This window comes from Manis pentadactyla, chromosome 13, assembly GCF_030020395.1.
Source record: "Manis pentadactyla isolate mManPen7 chromosome 13, mManPen7.hap1, whole genome shotgun sequence".
Taxonomy (NCBI): Eukaryota; Metazoa; Chordata; class Mammalia; order Pholidota; family Manidae; genus Manis; species Manis pentadactyla.
In genome coordinates this window covers 35454553-35471754 of record NC_080031.1, presented here as the reverse complement: position 1 = coordinate 35471754, position 17202 = coordinate 35454553, and the positions used below count along the sequence as shown (strand labels likewise).

The 17202-nt window shown below is 39.2% G+C and overlaps 1 protein-coding gene across 3 annotated transcripts in view; it reads right to left on the bottom strand.

Annotated features, from left to right (window-relative positions):
- Positions 1 to 3881: 3881 nt before the first annotated feature.
- ATM (ATM serine/threonine kinase) overlaps positions 3882 to 17202 on the bottom strand; it is a 127434-nt gene continuing 114113 nt past the window's right edge. For all 3 annotated transcript variants that reach the window (XM_057490683.1, XM_057490685.1, XM_057490684.1), the window contains 6 exons: positions 16860 to 17025; positions 15434 to 15520; positions 9621 to 9735; positions 8859 to 8922; positions 7094 to 7230; positions 3882 to 6986 (listed from right to left, as the gene is read on the bottom strand). In XM_057490683.1, coding sequence (XP_057346666.1) covers positions 6803 to 6986; positions 7094 to 7230; positions 8859 to 8922; positions 9621 to 9735; positions 15434 to 15520; positions 16860 to 17025 — 753 coding nt within the window. In that variant the 3' untranslated portion in view covers positions 3882 to 6802. The remainder of the gene's footprint in view (positions 6987 to 7093; positions 7231 to 8858; positions 8923 to 9620; positions 9736 to 15433; positions 15521 to 16859; positions 17026 to 17202) is intronic.

Below are 17202 nucleotides of genomic sequence, written 5' to 3'. Positions count from 1 at the left end.
AAAGAAATTGGAGAAACCATCCAGGAACGGAAAAAGTGGATATTATAAAGTCCACCCATAGTCCTTTCAATTCCCCAGTGTGGCCTGTAAAAAAGCCAGATGGCTCCTGGCATATGAATGTGGATTACAGAGAACTGAATAAAGTCATACCCCCTATGCCTGCTGCTGTCCCCTCTATTGCAGGCTTGATGGACACCCTCAGCCATGAACTATGAACATACCATTATGTGGTAGATCTCGCTAATGCCTTCTTTTCCATTGACATTGAGCAGGAAAGTCAGGAACAGTTTGCCTTCACATGGGAAGGATGGCAATGGACTTCCACCATCCTCCCACAGGGATACCTCCACAGCCCCACCATCTGTCATGGACTTATAGCCCAGGACCTGGCTACATGGGAGAAACTGCCAACGGTGCATCTGTACCATCATATTGATGATGTTATGCTCACGTCTGATTCTCTTTCAGATCTAGAAGGTGCAGCACCTAGACTGCTGCAACATTTACAGGAGAAAGGATGGGCTGTGAACAGTACCAAGATTCAGGGACCTGGTTTGTTTGTCAAATTTTTGGGGGTCAACTGGTCGGGTAAGACCAAAGTTATACCAGAAGCAGTTATAGATAAAGTCCAGGTCTTTCATACCCCTACAACTGCAGCACTGTTACAGGAGTTTTTGGGTCTTCTAGGCTACTGGAGAGTGTTTATCCTGCACTTGGCACAAATTCTGAAGCCGTTATACCAGTTGGTACCAAAGACGTCAGGTGGGACTGGGATGAGACACATGCTTCTGCCTTTACTACAGCGAAATGTGCAGTCAAGGCTGTGCAGGCCTTGGCCGTGATAGACCCATCAAGGCCCTGTGAGCTAGATGTTCATGTGACTGAAGATGGTTATGGCTGGGTCTCTGGCAGCTGCTTGAATGAACTCGCCAACCTATTGCATTCTGGTCACAACTCTGCAAAGGGACAGAGGTACAATACACTTTGACAGAAAAACAACTGGCTACTGCGTATCATGCCTTGCTGACTACAGAACCCATCACTGGAATGGCCCAGATAAAGGTAAAAACCACCTATCCCATCTTTGGGTGGGTACAAGACTAAACCCAAAGCCAAGGAGTGGTGTGGCACAAATGCCAACAGTGGCCAAGTGGGGTGCTTACCTACAACAGCATAGTGCCCTCTCTAGTAGCCCTTTGAATGAAGAACTCCAACGCTTATTGGGGCCGGTGAAATATACTAGTGAAAAGCAGGAAGAACTTGCTTTTGAACCATTAGTAACAGAGTCCCTATCAGGAGGGAGAGCCCCTATACCCAAAGATACATGGTACACAGACGGCTCCAGCCATGGGAAGCCCCCAAAATGGAGGGCCATAGCTTTCCATCCTGAGACAATATGGATGGAAGATGGTGAGGGGAAGAGCAGTCAATGGGCAGAGTTGCAGGCTGTGTGGCTCATGATCAGCCAGGAGCCCCCCCCCCACCAATAGTTGTCTGCACTGACAGCTGGGCTATCTATCGGGGCTTGACCCTGTGGCTACCAACCTGGTACAAGGCCAACTGTCTGGGTGTCACCAACCCCTTTGGGGGCAAGAACTGTGGCAAGACTTATGGGCCTGTGATCAGACAAAAACAACAGTGTACCATGTGACAGGTCATTTGTCCTTGGCATACCCAGGAAATGATGAAGCAGATAAATTGGCCCAGATACGTTGGTTAGAAGGAATGCCTGCCTCTGATGTAGCCCAATGGTTACATCAGCATTTGTTGCATGCAGGCAAAAGACAATGTGGGCTGTAGCCCATAGGTGGGGCTTGCCTTTGTCCTTTGAAGAAGTTAGTAGAGCACAGCAGGAGTGTGTCATGTGCTCCAAAAGGGACTTACACCAAATTTCGCAGCAACATGGGACAATAGCTAAGGGGCCTATACCCCTTGTCAGGTGGCAGATAGACTATATTGGGCCTCTACCTGTGTCAGAAGGATATCGTTATGCCATGACTTGTGTGGACACAGCTATTGGACTTCTGGTTGCTTTTCCTACCCGTTGTGCAGACCAGCAGATGACCAAAAGAAGGCTGGAGCATCTCTTTGCTGCCTATGGCCGACCACAGGTAATTGAGAGTGATCAGGGCACCCATTTTACTGAACATGCACTGCAAGGATGGGTGCGACAGCTGGGAATCAAATGGAAGTTTCATGTGCCATACAATCCTACCGCAGCAGGCATGATAGAGAGGCACAATGGCTTGTTAAAATCTGGACTAAAGTCAGATACCCATAGTCTGTGGGGATGGTCAGTCCGCTTATGGACCGTGCTACAGCGTTTGAATGAGAAACCCCAAAAGGCAGCCCTGAATCCCATAGACATGTTTACATATATGGTTGCCTCCCCTATAACAACTGCAAGTACAAACCAGAATAGTATCTTGCTGCCAGCACCAACTGTACTAAACCCTGAAGATTCCATTGACTGGACATGGCCTTGGACCTTTCAACACATGGACAGATGGCTGGCTCTCCTGGCACCTTGGGGACAAGGCCTGGAAGCTGGCCTCCTGTGCATTCCTGGAATAACCAGAGTGCCCCCCAAAGGTCCCAGTAGTATATCCTGAATGGCCAGATGGTAGGAGTATCTTACCGGGGAGTTCTGTTTTATCATTATGGCCAGTGCATGCACCTCCAGCAGCACTATATATATAGACCCTTCAGTAACCCCCACGGGGAAAGGAGTAAAGTATGGTATACTAGACCCAGAAGGGACCCCCTTCCTGCTACAGTCCTATCACAGGACGACTCTCTTGCATGCATCCTACCTGATGGACAAGATTTGCCTATGTTGGTATCATTAAAACATGTGTCTTACTGCCCCTAAGTTCTTTGTGGGTTGGGAACCTCTTCTGGCTTGAGTATTATTATAATTTTTGTTACCTGTATCAAAATCTTGTTGTATCTTAATTTTTGTTATTATCTCTAAGTTGTTATTAGCCTCTGTTGCTGTTGTGGAATCTGGTTACAGTTCTCCGGGTTTCTCGCACAGGGACCATTTCAGAAGATTGAAAGCATGTAGATTGTAAGGCGAGAATCCTGGGGGTGTGGAGTGTAGGGAAGTTGGGGTTCCTATGGCCAGGAGCCTCAGTGAACTTAAACCACCTGATGATGTAACTGGCCTGCTGCTAGGCTACTGCTTCCACACCCGTAGGCAATAAGCTATTATTGCCCTACATAGAGAGCTCAGCCCAGTGCTCTGGGCGGAGGCAGAGACGCTAGTGCTCGACCTACTGCCGGGAGAACAAGCCAGGTAATAATCCCTTTCACCCCAAGAACATTCTACTGTCATTTCTTTGGTCACACTGAATCCATAGTGAACTTGCCCAGGGCTGAAATCCATTGGCAAACAATGTAAGAGCAAATGGTGTCTTGCCTTGGGGTTTAAGTCCCAGGCAAGTTCACTCTGGATTTACTGAGACTGAGAAATGATAATGAAATGTTCTTGGGGTAAAAGGGTTTATGTTCAGCTTTATTCTCCCAGCAGTATAGGTTAAGCACTAGAATCATGTCTGCATCCAGCAGTCTGCAGGTCCATAATCCACCTCTATCTCTGCTGCCATCCAGAGCACAGAGCTCTTTATATAGTGACTCAGTCAATCATAGCTCATTGCCTATGGGTGTAGAAGCAGTGGCCTAGCAGTAGGCCAACTGCATCATCAAGTAGTTCAGGGTCAGGTGAGGATCCTGGCCATGGGAACTTACATTTTTCTCACAAGCTTTATAAAGGCTGATGATGTCTGCCTCGCTCACTGTTGTCTCCCTAGGAACAAGCACCAGGCCTGGCACACAGAAAATTCAACTATTTGAATAAAATGAATGAGTCACAGCATGTATTTTCTTTTAGAATTATTTATTCAAAGACAGGTAACAATGTAACAGGATTCTAGTAACACTGTAGTCAAGAAATACATTCAACAGTACTAAAATTATATAAAATACATAATTTCACTAAGGTGCAATTAAAATACTTGAAATGGCACACATCTATGTATTTCAATTCAGTATACTAGCTTTCTACTTTTTTAAAGACTAGCCTACTTTAATCTTTAAGAAACCCAAAGTATTTTCTCCTTATTTTTTTAGCCTTTCTAAGTGCATGTATTTTAAGTGTATTCTATAATGACCATGGATTTATGTATCTCCTTTTAGGAAGATACTCTGGGGTGGTATGACCAGCACAGAGAATGGTGGGAGGATTATTATGTTCCTTACTCTCCACATAACTGTTCAACTAGTCTATAATTTATTAGCTTCTCTAGTAGGCTTTTCTACTTGGTTTCCATTGACCTTGTGAGCAACTGACTAGTGAAGCCTAGATTCTTTTCACTTGGAAGCTTTTCGAGTTAGAGACTGTCCATATGAAACAGGTACCTTCAATTTATTATATTCTGGAATTGCCCATTTATCTTATTTCTCCAAACTTCACCTTCTGCAGCTGTAAACTGGGATAACATCCTCATCTTGCAAGAGATGTTTATAATGAATGCAACATACTCAACATACAATAAATATTATATGAATAATATTCTAAAGCAAACTGTTTGTTCCTGGTAAATTTTTACCCTAGTCATTTCCAGACAGCGTTCTAACTTGTCAAAGACTTCTAGAATCTTAATCCAATCACCTGTGAATTCCTCATAGGTTTATTATCCACAAATTTGGTAATCTTTTTAAAGCCATTAATGAGACTACTAGCATATGACAGGAGCTTCATAGCATACCATTCAAGTTGAATAGTGGATTAATGATATTCAAAGCTCTTTAGATACATCAATACCTAAACCCTTCCTCCTACAACAAACATACAGATATGTTGAATAAGAAATATTCCTTTAAATGCACAGCAGAATTTACAAGGAAGTAAGGGAAAATCCTTAGAACCAAATATGAAGGGAACTGAAAATCAGAGAAGTAAATGTGTGAGCTGACATTCTAGCTTTCCTGGCACAATTTGCCAAATGCATTAACTTGTAAATTTCAGCTTTTAACATCTGTGAAGGGACTGAAGAAACCATGGACATGCAAAAAGCAGCAGGCATGCATTAAATGCATTTTCCCTTCTGTACACCATAAAGGTGGGACATATGGAGGCTCACACCCTTGGTGAAAAGGGAGCCCATACAACATTCTGTCTGCCAGTTCAGGGAGATGATGGCCAAGAGGGTCTGTCTTGGCCTGGAATTTTCTCTTGGTAATTTATAATTCTCTTGATGTCTGTAAACTCTGAAGCCAAGAAATTAAAGTAAGAGTGGCCCTCTGTCAGTGATACCCCTGTGAATATGACATAAGCAGACACAGAATTCTTTGGATGGAATTATTCTTAAACCAGGTCACTCAAGATTCCCAAAGAGAAAGCCACATTGAAAATAAGCTCACCTTTTAAAATTACAAAACACATGGATAAACAGTCCACCAAATATAAGAATCAACAAACAACAGGATTTTGATTTGGGCAAACTATGAAATAAGGATATTTAAAATCATTAGTGATATAAAAAGGAATTGAAAAGTTAAAAAAAACTAGACATCATGGATCAAATAGGCAGATCTGAAAAATGATACATAGCTAGAAATGAAAAATAATTTTTAAAATTACAGACTAAGTGAATAGTTTAAAAAAGAGATAACGTACAGCTAACAAGAGAATTCATGAACTAGAAGACAGATATGAAGGTATCACAGAAAGATAAAGTAATGGAAAACACAGGAGAGCTTAAAAGATAGAATAGAATGGGAAGGTACAATATACTTAAAAAAAAAACAGTAACTATGCTGTATATTTGAAATTTGTACTCTTTTCAAATAAGAGCAAAGTTTAACCACCCATTTCTTACTTCGCTGCTGGGATGAACATTTTCCTAAAGATGGAGGAGGAATTATGTTCCCTAATATACAAGTGAACATGGTACACAACAAGTTAATCATTCAGTAACAGTGGGTGCTCTTGGTACTGAAAATCCAACATACATTAAAAAAAAATAAAAGAGTGATTTTATAAGAAAAACTTAAAATATATTATGATCAAGATTAATTATTTCAAAAATGCAAGGACAGTTCAATAGCTCAATTTTACTAATTTGGAGAGAATATACATATTTATCAAAATAGATGCAGGAAGTGCATAAGAAAAAAATTCAACACTACTCTATAGTTATTTAAAAAATACAAACCCATGGAAAACATGGAACAGCCAAACATATTTATTTCTTAAGGACTAATTTGTTTTCAACATTTTTTCTTATTTTTAATGTACCTTATATATATACATAGATGGTTACAATTTTAAAGTTTTTTCTTCCTTTTATATATTAATATCAAATAATTCATCATTCATATGTATAATACCTGGAAAATGCAGTTTAATTAAAAGCCACATCAAAACTAGCAGGTATTTGTTTGTTCTAATCAAAACCAAAGGTAATCCCATCAGTGATGGTCCTGCACCTCTGCTGCCACCATTTTCAGCTAAAACATGTCAGTGATTCTACTGAAAACAATACAAGAAAAACCTCAGCCTAGAAGTAGAGCATGAATGACAGTTATTTCTAAAGTATGAGAAAAGAGTTGTTCCTTGAGACTATCAAAGTATCTTTAGGGGACAGAAGAAAGTATTAAACATTTTTGTAAAAAGACATAGTAGTTCACTTAGTTAAATATTAATTAATACCTATTCAAAGTATGCCAGTAGGTTAAAAAGGAAGGCCAAAATGTAATCTCTAGAGGTTGAATTCAAGGGTAATTCATATGCTGAAAATCACACCCAAGCTTTCCATCCTGGGAAAAGTCGGCTGAGATTTTTGGGGTCCATGGCCTGTTGTATGAGCAAATTCACCTGTCCACCCACACTGAGCACAGTTCCTTCCTCTACACCTTTCAGTTTCTCTTGCAGTCTCATCAGGACGCGCTCAGCTACCTTGTTAAAACTCTGATCAGTATCGCTAATGACAAAAACACAAAGGGTTTATGAGGTGGAACAGTTTGAAGGGTCTGGGGAATAGGAAAATCTGAACAACTGACAGAAGGTCCTTCCTAAAATACTGCTCACCTGAGATTTCGTTTGCATTCTTGGTCATTTGCATTCAGAGTGGATTGGAGCTCAGTTTCATCTTCTGACCTCTGCTGTAAATACAAAGCTTTCAAAGGATTCATGGTCCAGTCAAAGAGAGGATCATACAGAAGGACCTAAAGAGAATATATGTATTAGAAGAACAATGTACATTTTGATGATATACTTAGAAACAGTAAAACCAGTATTATAAAAATAACAGAGGCCAACACATGGTAGGCACTTTATGTTTCCATTGCAAGCACCTCATGTTTCTTCACGGAGAGACCTGTACTAGCATTAGCACTCTGGGCCTCCTATTCCACTCTGATTTCACTCTTTCTTCGAGGATGGTGGTGGTGACATCCCTTGACCCTTGTGTCCTGACTGAGTGAAACCGATCTATTAGAAGGAGGTAAGCACTGTCACATTCTTTCCTTCTCTTTTGCCTCTTGCTCAGTGTGGTCCTGGATAAGGGCATCAGCTCTGCAGGCCCCCATTCTCCCTCAGATGCGCTGCACCCAGGGATACATTAGCTGTGGGAGCCAGACGGTACTAGCAAGCCTATTTGGACCTCACTCTTAAGCCATGTTCTGCAACAGTTTTATCAGTAATAAACCTAACATTTCAGTCTCCGCCTTATTCCTATGTCCCTTTCTTCTTCTCTCAGTTAGTTCAAAATCTGGGTGGAGAGAAAAAGGATATAATTGACTGAAAGCTCCTTAGAGCCCAAGGTCTAGTGCGACGGCTGGCATCTTCAGATATAAATATGTGGAGGACGATTTGAATATGAATATAACCGGCATGACCACAACAAGTGACCTTAGGTCTTAAATTTTACTAAGTGAGGTCATGAGGGATTTCTGACTTTGCCAATTTAGAAAAGCTAACTGTCCTGGTCTTTATAAGCACAGAATTTTTTTTAATATACCTTAACAAATGCTTACCATACAGGTCTTACTAATAAATGAAGACAATTTCAAGGATGGGTGATTCTGCAGGATATTCTAGCGTTAAAAAGATGTACCACATTATTTGTTTCTGCCTTTATAGCATTTCTCAGTAGGTCTGCAGGCTGGGACTATAAAACGCCTATAGCATTACATGTTCAATTCCAGGACACATACTCGATGAGTAACCCTAAAATCTGATATCTTGCCCCACGTCTTCCATAGCAGGGTGGTGACTGCTTTAGGAAAACATGGTCGCATAGGAAGAACTAACTGGCAAGCACTGGAAATCTGCTTGACTTCCTTCCCTTTCCACCCTGATCAAGAGGCAGTGGCTGCAATTAAGCATGAGTGCTCTGCAGACCCAAAGCCCCATGGGGCGAGGTGCTGAGGAGCACCCACATCAGGCCTCAGTCCTAAGCCATGTTCCTCTACTAACAGTGCTGACACTGACCCACATCTGTCTAGCTGGCTCTGAACCTGGCCAGAGGAAAAGGAGATATAACTTACTGATTTCTCTTAAAACCCCAATGGAAACCATTCTGAAAACAGTATCATACGAAATCCAAGCTGGCAAAGAGCTGACTGAGGTACTGAAGACTAGAGATTCCTTATAATGCTGTAACACAGCAAGAAACATGAGGGGCCTGGAGACATTTCTAGATCAGTATTTACTGACAGGTGTGACCTCCCCACTGCTGCCCAGCATTATCCCTGCACCTTACAATGAAGCACTGATCCCCAAATCGGTGACTTCCTAATGAGACACACAGTCTATCAGGTAGAGAAATAGGTTTCGTTATGATACACATTACCTCCACAATGGTTAACAGGGTTTCCTGAGAGCTTCTCATAACCTCCATAGTTTTCTCACAGCATCTACAAACACATTGTAAATATGGATTTTGTTACACACCAATATTCTCAACATATCTTTAAATATAATATTTAGGTATATGTATCCTGAGACTATTCTTGCTCATTTCCAAATTAATATTTCAAACAGCACAGTACTTGACAGAGTGGGTTTTCAGTGGTTTCTTAAATATATATGTGAATATAAGCTTAGCATTTGTAAGAGTAACACAATACGACTAAGAAACACTTCTTTCAATTGTTAATTTTTGTGATACTTATTAGTTCATTGTGGGTAGAATCTGCCCCGTTAAAAATTGAAGGCATAGGCCTGTGCTGGGAAATACACAGGGCACTGCACAGGTCCTTTAGCAGTAAGTGGCCCTAGATCGTAAGCCCTTTCAGGACAGTTAGATCCCACACCACAGTGAGTGCCCAACAGGCATTCTGCACAAGAAACACAGTGAGCTGGGACAGAGTGTTAAGGGTCAAGGCAGCTGCTTCCAGATCAGGAAGGACAATATGTATGTTATACTGGGTGAGGCTCCAGGTGGGCTGATGGGAGAGGAACCTATTACTGCTCTCCCCAGGGTCTTTTCCTTTGAACTGGTAAAGCACTGGGATATAATTCTAGCAATGAATTCTATAATCTATAGTTATCAATAATCTAAATAATTCGGACACCAAAAATCATCGGTCTTACATCACCTTCTATCACTTACCTTCTGAAGACACCTTCAACACCAGTAATGCCCATCCCATCCACGATATCTCTGGTGAGCCTAAAAGGAACTGTTTCAGGAGTAGGAAGGATTTTACCCTGTTCAAAAGCGACTCCTAAAGTAAATAATACAGCAGGGTTAGGAGTTTCTACAGCTAACTCTCCTCCCAACTGGCATGAGAACTTGGGAGAGGCCCCAAATAATTTGTCACCTAAATTCTATCAGTACTAGAATACACATTAGTTTATTCCATTTTTGTTCTGCCTTTGTCTAGGAGTTCCACCTCAAATTTTAAAAAAGCCCAACAACTTCTTGACGTAGAGAAATCCAGATTAAAGAATGATTTTTCAAAATTAAGTACTGTTGGATAATTCATAATCACAATATAGGTAGATCACAGGGAAGGCAGTACAGGACAGAGAAGACAAGTAATGACTCTATAGCATCTTACTATGCTGATGGACAGTGACTGAAATGGGGGTGGTGAGGACTTGATAACATGGGTGAATGCTTAAATCACAATGTAGTGCATGTGAAAACTTCATACGATTATATATCAATGATACTTTAAAAAAATAGAAAATAAAGTAGTGTTGGCTAAAATTTTAAATGCAGGAGGTACATACATATATATATATGTATATATATATATAAAACTTAAGATTACTTAAATATACAGGTATATCATAGCTACATTTTTAAAAATTTTATTAAATGAACTTTGAGACAACTACACACTCACATGCAGTCAACAAGACATACAAAGATCCTCCCATATACCCTTATCTACTTTACCCCATTGGTAATCTTGCAAAATCATAGTACAATATTACAGCCAGGATATTGACATTGATGCTGTCAAGACAGAGAATATTTTCATTACTGCAAGGATCCCTGTGTTGCCCTTTTGCAGTCACACCCACTTCCCTCCTGTGACCTACCCCTGCACCCCGATTCTTTTAGCAATCACTAATCCATTCTTTTTTAAAACTGAATTAATTCTGGGGAAAACCATATAATAACCCTGATCTTCCCTGTTCAAACGGAATTTCAATTATACTCTCTCAGCAAACCACTTATATGGATAATGCTGCAGATTATTTATTTATTTATTTATTTATCTATCTATCTATCCATCCATCTATTTATCTATTTATTTATTATGGTACCATTAATATACAATCACATGAGTGACATTATGGTTACTGAACTCCCCCCATTATCAAGTCCCCACCACATACCCCATTACAGTCACTGCCATCAGCATAGTAAGGTACTATAGTCAATACTTGTCTTCACAGTGCTATACTGCTTTCCCTGTGAACCACCTACATTATTGTGCTAACCTTAATGCCCCTTAATCTCCTTATCCCACCCTTCCCCCCACGCTACCCAGTCCCTTTCCCTTCTTGGAGTCTGTGAGTCTGCTGCTATTTTGTTCCTTCACTTTTGCTTTGTTCTTATACTCCACAGATGAGTGAAATCATTTGGTACTCATCTTTCTCCACCTGCCTTATTTCACTGTGCATAATACCCTTTAGCTCCATCCATGTTGTTGCAAGTGGATTTGTTTTTTTTTCTTATGGCTGAATAATATTCCATTGTGTGTAAGTACCACATCTTTTTTATCCATTCATCTACTAATGAACACTTAGATTGCTTCCATAGCTTGGCTATTGTAAATAGTGCTATGATAAACATACGGGTGCTTATGTCTTTTTTAATTTGGGATCTTGTGTTCTTAGGGTAAAATCCTAGGAGTGGAATTCCTGGGTCAAATGGTCTTCCTATTTTTAGTTTTTTGAGGAACCTCCATACTGCTTTCCACAATGGTTGAACTAATTTATATTCCTACCAGCAGTGTAAAAGGCTTCCTCTTTCTCCACATCCTCACCAGCATTTGTTGTTGTTTGTCTTTTGGATGTTGGCCATCCTGACTGGTGTGAAGTGATATCTCACTGTGGTTTTAATTTGCATTTCTCTGATGATTAGTGATGTGGAACATCTTTTCATGTGTCTGTTGGCCACCTGAATTTCTTCTTTGGAGAAATATCTGTTCAGACCTCTGCCCATTTTTTAATCTGGTTCTTTGCTTTTTTGGTTGTCGAGGTGCGTGAGCTCTTTATATATTTTGGATGTCAACCCCTTATCAGATATGTCATTTATGAGTATATTCTCCCATACTGTAGGATGTCTTCTTGTTCTGCTGATGGTGTCCTTTGCTGTATAGAAGCTTTTTAGTTTGATATAGTCCCACTTGTTCATTTTTGCTTTTGTTTCCCTTGCCCGGGGAGATATGTTCATGAAAAAGTTGCTCATGTTTTTATAGAGTTTTGCCTATGTTTTCTTCTATGAGTTTTATGGTTTCATGGCTTACATTCAGGTCTTTGATCCATTTCGACTTTACTTTTGTGTATGGAGTTAGGCAGTAATCCAGTTTCATTCTCTTACATGTAGCTGTCCAGTTTTGCCAACACCTGTTGTTGAAGAGGCTGTCATTTCCCCATGGTACGTCCATGGCTCCTTTATTGTATATTAATTGACCATGTATGCTTGGGTTAATATCTGGACTCTCTATTCTGTTCCATTGATCTATGAGTGTTTTGTGTCAGTACCAAATTCTCTTGATTACTATGGCTTTTAGTAGAGCTTGAAGTTGAGAAGCATAATCCCCCCTGCTTTATTCTTCCTTCTCAGGATTGCTTTGGCTATTCAGGGTCTTTTGTGATTCCATATGAATTTTAGAACTGATTGCTCTAGTTCGTTGAAGAATGCTATATTTTGATAGGGATTGCACTGAATCTGTAGATTGCTTTAGGCAGGATGTCCATTTTGACAATATTAATTCTTCCTACCAAAAAGCATGGATGAATTTCCATCTTTTTTTGTCCTTCTTAATTGCTCTCAAGTGTCTTGTAGTTTTCAGGGTATAGGTCTTTCACCTCCTTGGTTAGGTTTATTCCTAGGTATTTTATTCTTTTTGATGCAATTGTGAATGGAATTGTTTCCCTGATTTCCCTTTCTGCTAGTTCATCATTAGTGTATAGGAATGCAACAGATTTGTGAATTAATTTTGTACCCTGCAACTTTGCTGAACTCAGTTATTAGTTCTAGTAGTTTTGGAGTGGATTCTTTAGGGATTTTTATACAATATCATGTCATCTGCAAACAGTGACAGTTTGACTTCTTCCTTACCAATATGGCTGCCTTTTATTATCTCTGTGTTGTCTGACTGCCGTGGCTAGGACCTCCAGTACTGTGTTGAATAAAAGCAGGGAGAGTGAGCATTCTTGTCTGGTTCCCGATATTAGAGGAAAAGCTTTCAGCTTTTCACTGTTAAGTATGATGTTGGCTGTGGGCTTATCATATATGGCCTTTATTATTTTGAGGTAATTGCTCTCTCTACCCATTTTGTTGAGAGTTTTTATCATGAGTAGGTGTTGAATTCTGTCAAATGCTTTTTCAGCATCTATGGAGATGATCACATGGTTTTTGTCTTTCTTTTTATTGATACAGGGAATGATGTTGACGGATTTTCAAGTAGTGTACCATCCTTGCATCCCTGGGATGAATCACACTTGGTCATGATGTATGATCCTCTTGATGTATTTTTGAATTTGGTTTGCTAATATTCTGTTGAGTATTTTTGCATTTATGTTCATCTGGGATATTGGTCTGTAGTTTTCTTTTTCTTAGGTATCTTTGACTGATTTTGGTATTACAGTGATGCTGGCTTCATAGTGAGTTTGGAAATACTCCCTCCTCTTCTATTTTTGGGGTAAATTTAAGGAGAATGGGTATTATGTCTTTTCTAAATGTCTATGCTATAGCATTCATAATCCCCTAAAACTGCACATTCTTAGAAATCTTAAATTCCACATCCTAATAAAAACCTCTTCTTCTTCTACACCCTTATTCTTATTAAACAGTCTTTAAACTCATTGAGATTGCTAGTCTTTTAACCTCTCTTCCTTCCCTGCTCAGCTCAGGGAAGAGATTGCAAGGGTGGATACTCACACTAGCACCTCAGATTCCCTTGGCCCCTTGCCCTGCACACATACCATTTCAACTCCAGGGATGCTGGAGGAAAGCATACAGTGAATGACACTAGAATTTAGGATTATCACCTAAGAAAAGTGCCCCATCAACCGCCTCACATGTCTTTATTTACTCCTTTTTAGTCAGCTGTTGGTCTCATTTCCATGGTGCCTGTTTTAGAATTTTATTGCTCTCTTAAGGTAATTACCTTCCCTCCAGTTCTTAGTAAATAAACATGCTTTCTATGCTTCAGAGAAAAGAGGAGCAAATATAATTTACCTCCAATTCTTTTCCCTTTAGGGTAAGACTTATTAATGCTCATCCTTTCCTCTCAGCGGAAAAGCCAACGTGCCTCCAATGTAAAGCCACTCTACCCTCTCCACCTTTACGACCTCCCCTGCTATTTCAATTTTCTCTCTCCTGTATCTTTTCAATATCTAACATGTTCACATCTGTCCCATCTTAGAAAAGCAAATGAACAACAACCCTCAAAACAAAAAAACAAAAAGGACCAAATGTGTCTCTAATCAAATTTATCTCCTACCCTTTCCTTCACATCTACATTCCTTACAGATCGATTCCATGTTCTGAGCCAGCACATCCTCACCTTTCACTTGACACTCTGCTTTTGCACAATCTCTCTTCTTTCAGTCTATCCAAAGCTTACTTCTCAGGCCACTTAAGACTGATTAAATTCACAGGCCTGTTTGCAGCATCCCCTTAGCAGACACTCTGAGCACTTCTTCCCTCATCACAGTTTCCCTCCCTTGGTTTCCAAGTCCACAACTTGTTGGTGAGTTTTTTTCCAACTCAGCCTTTTCAATGCTGATACAAATGATACAATTCTTTCAGATTGTATTCTTAGTCCTCTTTATCAAGGATGATGTGTAAGATCAGAACTCCTCAAGTCCAATGACTTGAGGTGAAATCTATTTCCTGAGGGTTCCACATCTGTCATTGTGCTCAACCTCCTTGCTTTCCTATAATTAAACTGCCCACTCCACCAGGAAGTCTCATTAATACCTCAAAACAATGTGTAAAACTAAACTCAGTGCTTTCTTATTCTTTACAAAACCTGCTAGGGGCTTCAGTTCCCTTGGAGTTCCCTTCTCCCACTCCTTCCACATCCAGTATCACTGGTGCAGGTCACTATGAAAATGTCCCCCAGATCCAATCTCCTAGTCTCTACAACTTCAGTCCAAAACTTCATCTCTTTTCTAAATTTAATTATATGATAACAATAGTAATAATAATAGATCGTCTTCCTGTTGCTAATACTGCTCTCCAAATGATCTTCCTAATAATCAAATATGATCATATCCTACTTAAATATACCTTAATTTACTTCCCATTGTTCACCAGATTAAAGTTGAAACTCTAAGGCTGGCTTTTTACAGACTAGTACCAGTCTCTCTCTCTCAAGCTACTCAACTGCAGGTAAACTCCAGCCGTGTTTTGTCTCCCCATCCCTAAAACATGCTACATCTTCCTCATTCCTCCTCTCACATCTGTTCTGCTGTCTAACTATTTAGCCTTCCTTCCCTTCTCTCTGACCTGACTTAAATGTCCCCTCTTCTACTAAGTTTCAGTCCTACCCCAGGCAGAGCCGGCTGTTCCATCCAGCATCACTCACTGTGCTTATGCTCTTCTCTTAAACGGTATTCATTACTTTGCTGTATGCTCCTTATCCTTCATGTAATATCCTGGTAGGCAGACATTCTTGGTGGCCACATATTTATTAAACAGAATAAAGTTGCACATCTTTTATTACTTACCTAAATCTATATGCACAAGTTCTGCAGACTGCTCATTTATCAAGATATTCTGCACATGTCTATCACCAAGTCCAAGTATGTAACCAACTGGGAAAAAAAACACCTCAAATCACTGATGTCATCTATTTCTGTAACACATTTAGCCATAATTCAACTAATACCATGGAATCAGTATTATTTTTAAGTAGCTTAGGCTTTTTAGTCTACTTAATGGAAATTACATATGTAACTGGTCATTTTGAGTTTAAGTCGAATCTTGCCAGCTATTTTCATTTATAGTGCACTTTACAAATCCGAGATGATTTGTTAAAACAAGTTTTTTCTTCACAAAGAAGCACACATTTAAAAATATCAGTACTTGAAAACTAGTGTGGTTAAAGTTGACACCCATTATTTATCAGGGCAAAGCAGTTCATTATATGCACTCAAATATTTACTGAGTACACTTTTAAATTGAGAAGCCTATGGGTAAATTCATTCTTCATCGAAAATTTCTCCCTCTTGATGAACTATATTTAACACCAATTAATCATTGATTCATTTCATCAGGTACATATCCAGGAAAAACTATATTTCTGTTTTTAAGATGGAACATGCTTAAAATGCTTTTAACCTAATGAAAGCCACAATATCCAGAAAAAACACTAGATAGGGAGTCAGGATGCCTGGGTGCCTGGCTAGCTCTGTCATTAGGAGCTTACTTTCTTGCTTATAAACTAAATTAGTTGAATCATATTAGTGATTTTTCAATGTAGAAAAGAAGAGGGATTCATAATTATCTAGAACTTTTTCGAAACATACATCCTCTGCCTTCTTGGGGTATGTTATTCTAGTGATAGAGGAATGGTCTTTAGTTAAAAAGCAATAGATTAAAAGATCTCTGATATTCCTGTCAGTTCTCATACTTTAGGATTTTGTTAACTGCCATTTTTTAATATCTTAGAAAATAAGAAAAAAGTCAAAATACATGTACACTTCATATTTAAATATACATCATGATTTCTATTTGGAGAACAAAATTTTATTAAACAGAATCAATTATTGGATGATAATATTATGGTATTATAGAGGTTCTATGCAAAAGAACAGTATTTACAGGATATGATTTATTGTAGTTATTATGGGTTTTATTATATCTCAAAGAAAATCTCAGAAAATAATATATTGAGGGGAGAAAAAATAAGTCACAGTCACTATTTAACAAAGAAGAATAACCAATGTTATTTCCCTACCTTGAGATAGGAGAATTCTCTCCTGGCAAAGCTCAGAAGAGCTATAGTTAGAAGCTAAGAATCAAAATGAACAAGATATACAATAATCTAATGATGAAGATGGTTTGAATGACAAGTACCATCATCATCAACATTTCCTTGCAACTCAGAATGTACGAAGTGCTGAATCCACCAAAATGTATTAAGAATATTACCAATAGAAGAAGTAGCGACACTGCGTGTATAAGCCAATCGTTTCTCAAACCAAATGGCTGGGTCCAAGAATTTTTCCATGCAGAAGTAACGGAAAACTGGCTGAAAATTTTCGCAAACATTCATGAAAGTTTCATGTTTCTCTTTAAAAGACTTCTCTCGCACATCCTTTAAAAAAGATTAGATATAAGATTATTTTTTCAATATATGTTCAACTTAACTAAGGTCTCCTTAACTCAGAGTTTCTATATGGAAAAGAGTATGATAGACAATAGAGGCAATAAAAAGATGAACAAGAAATAATAGTCTGGTCAGGAAGCAATTAATAACAAGTTATAATCCCTT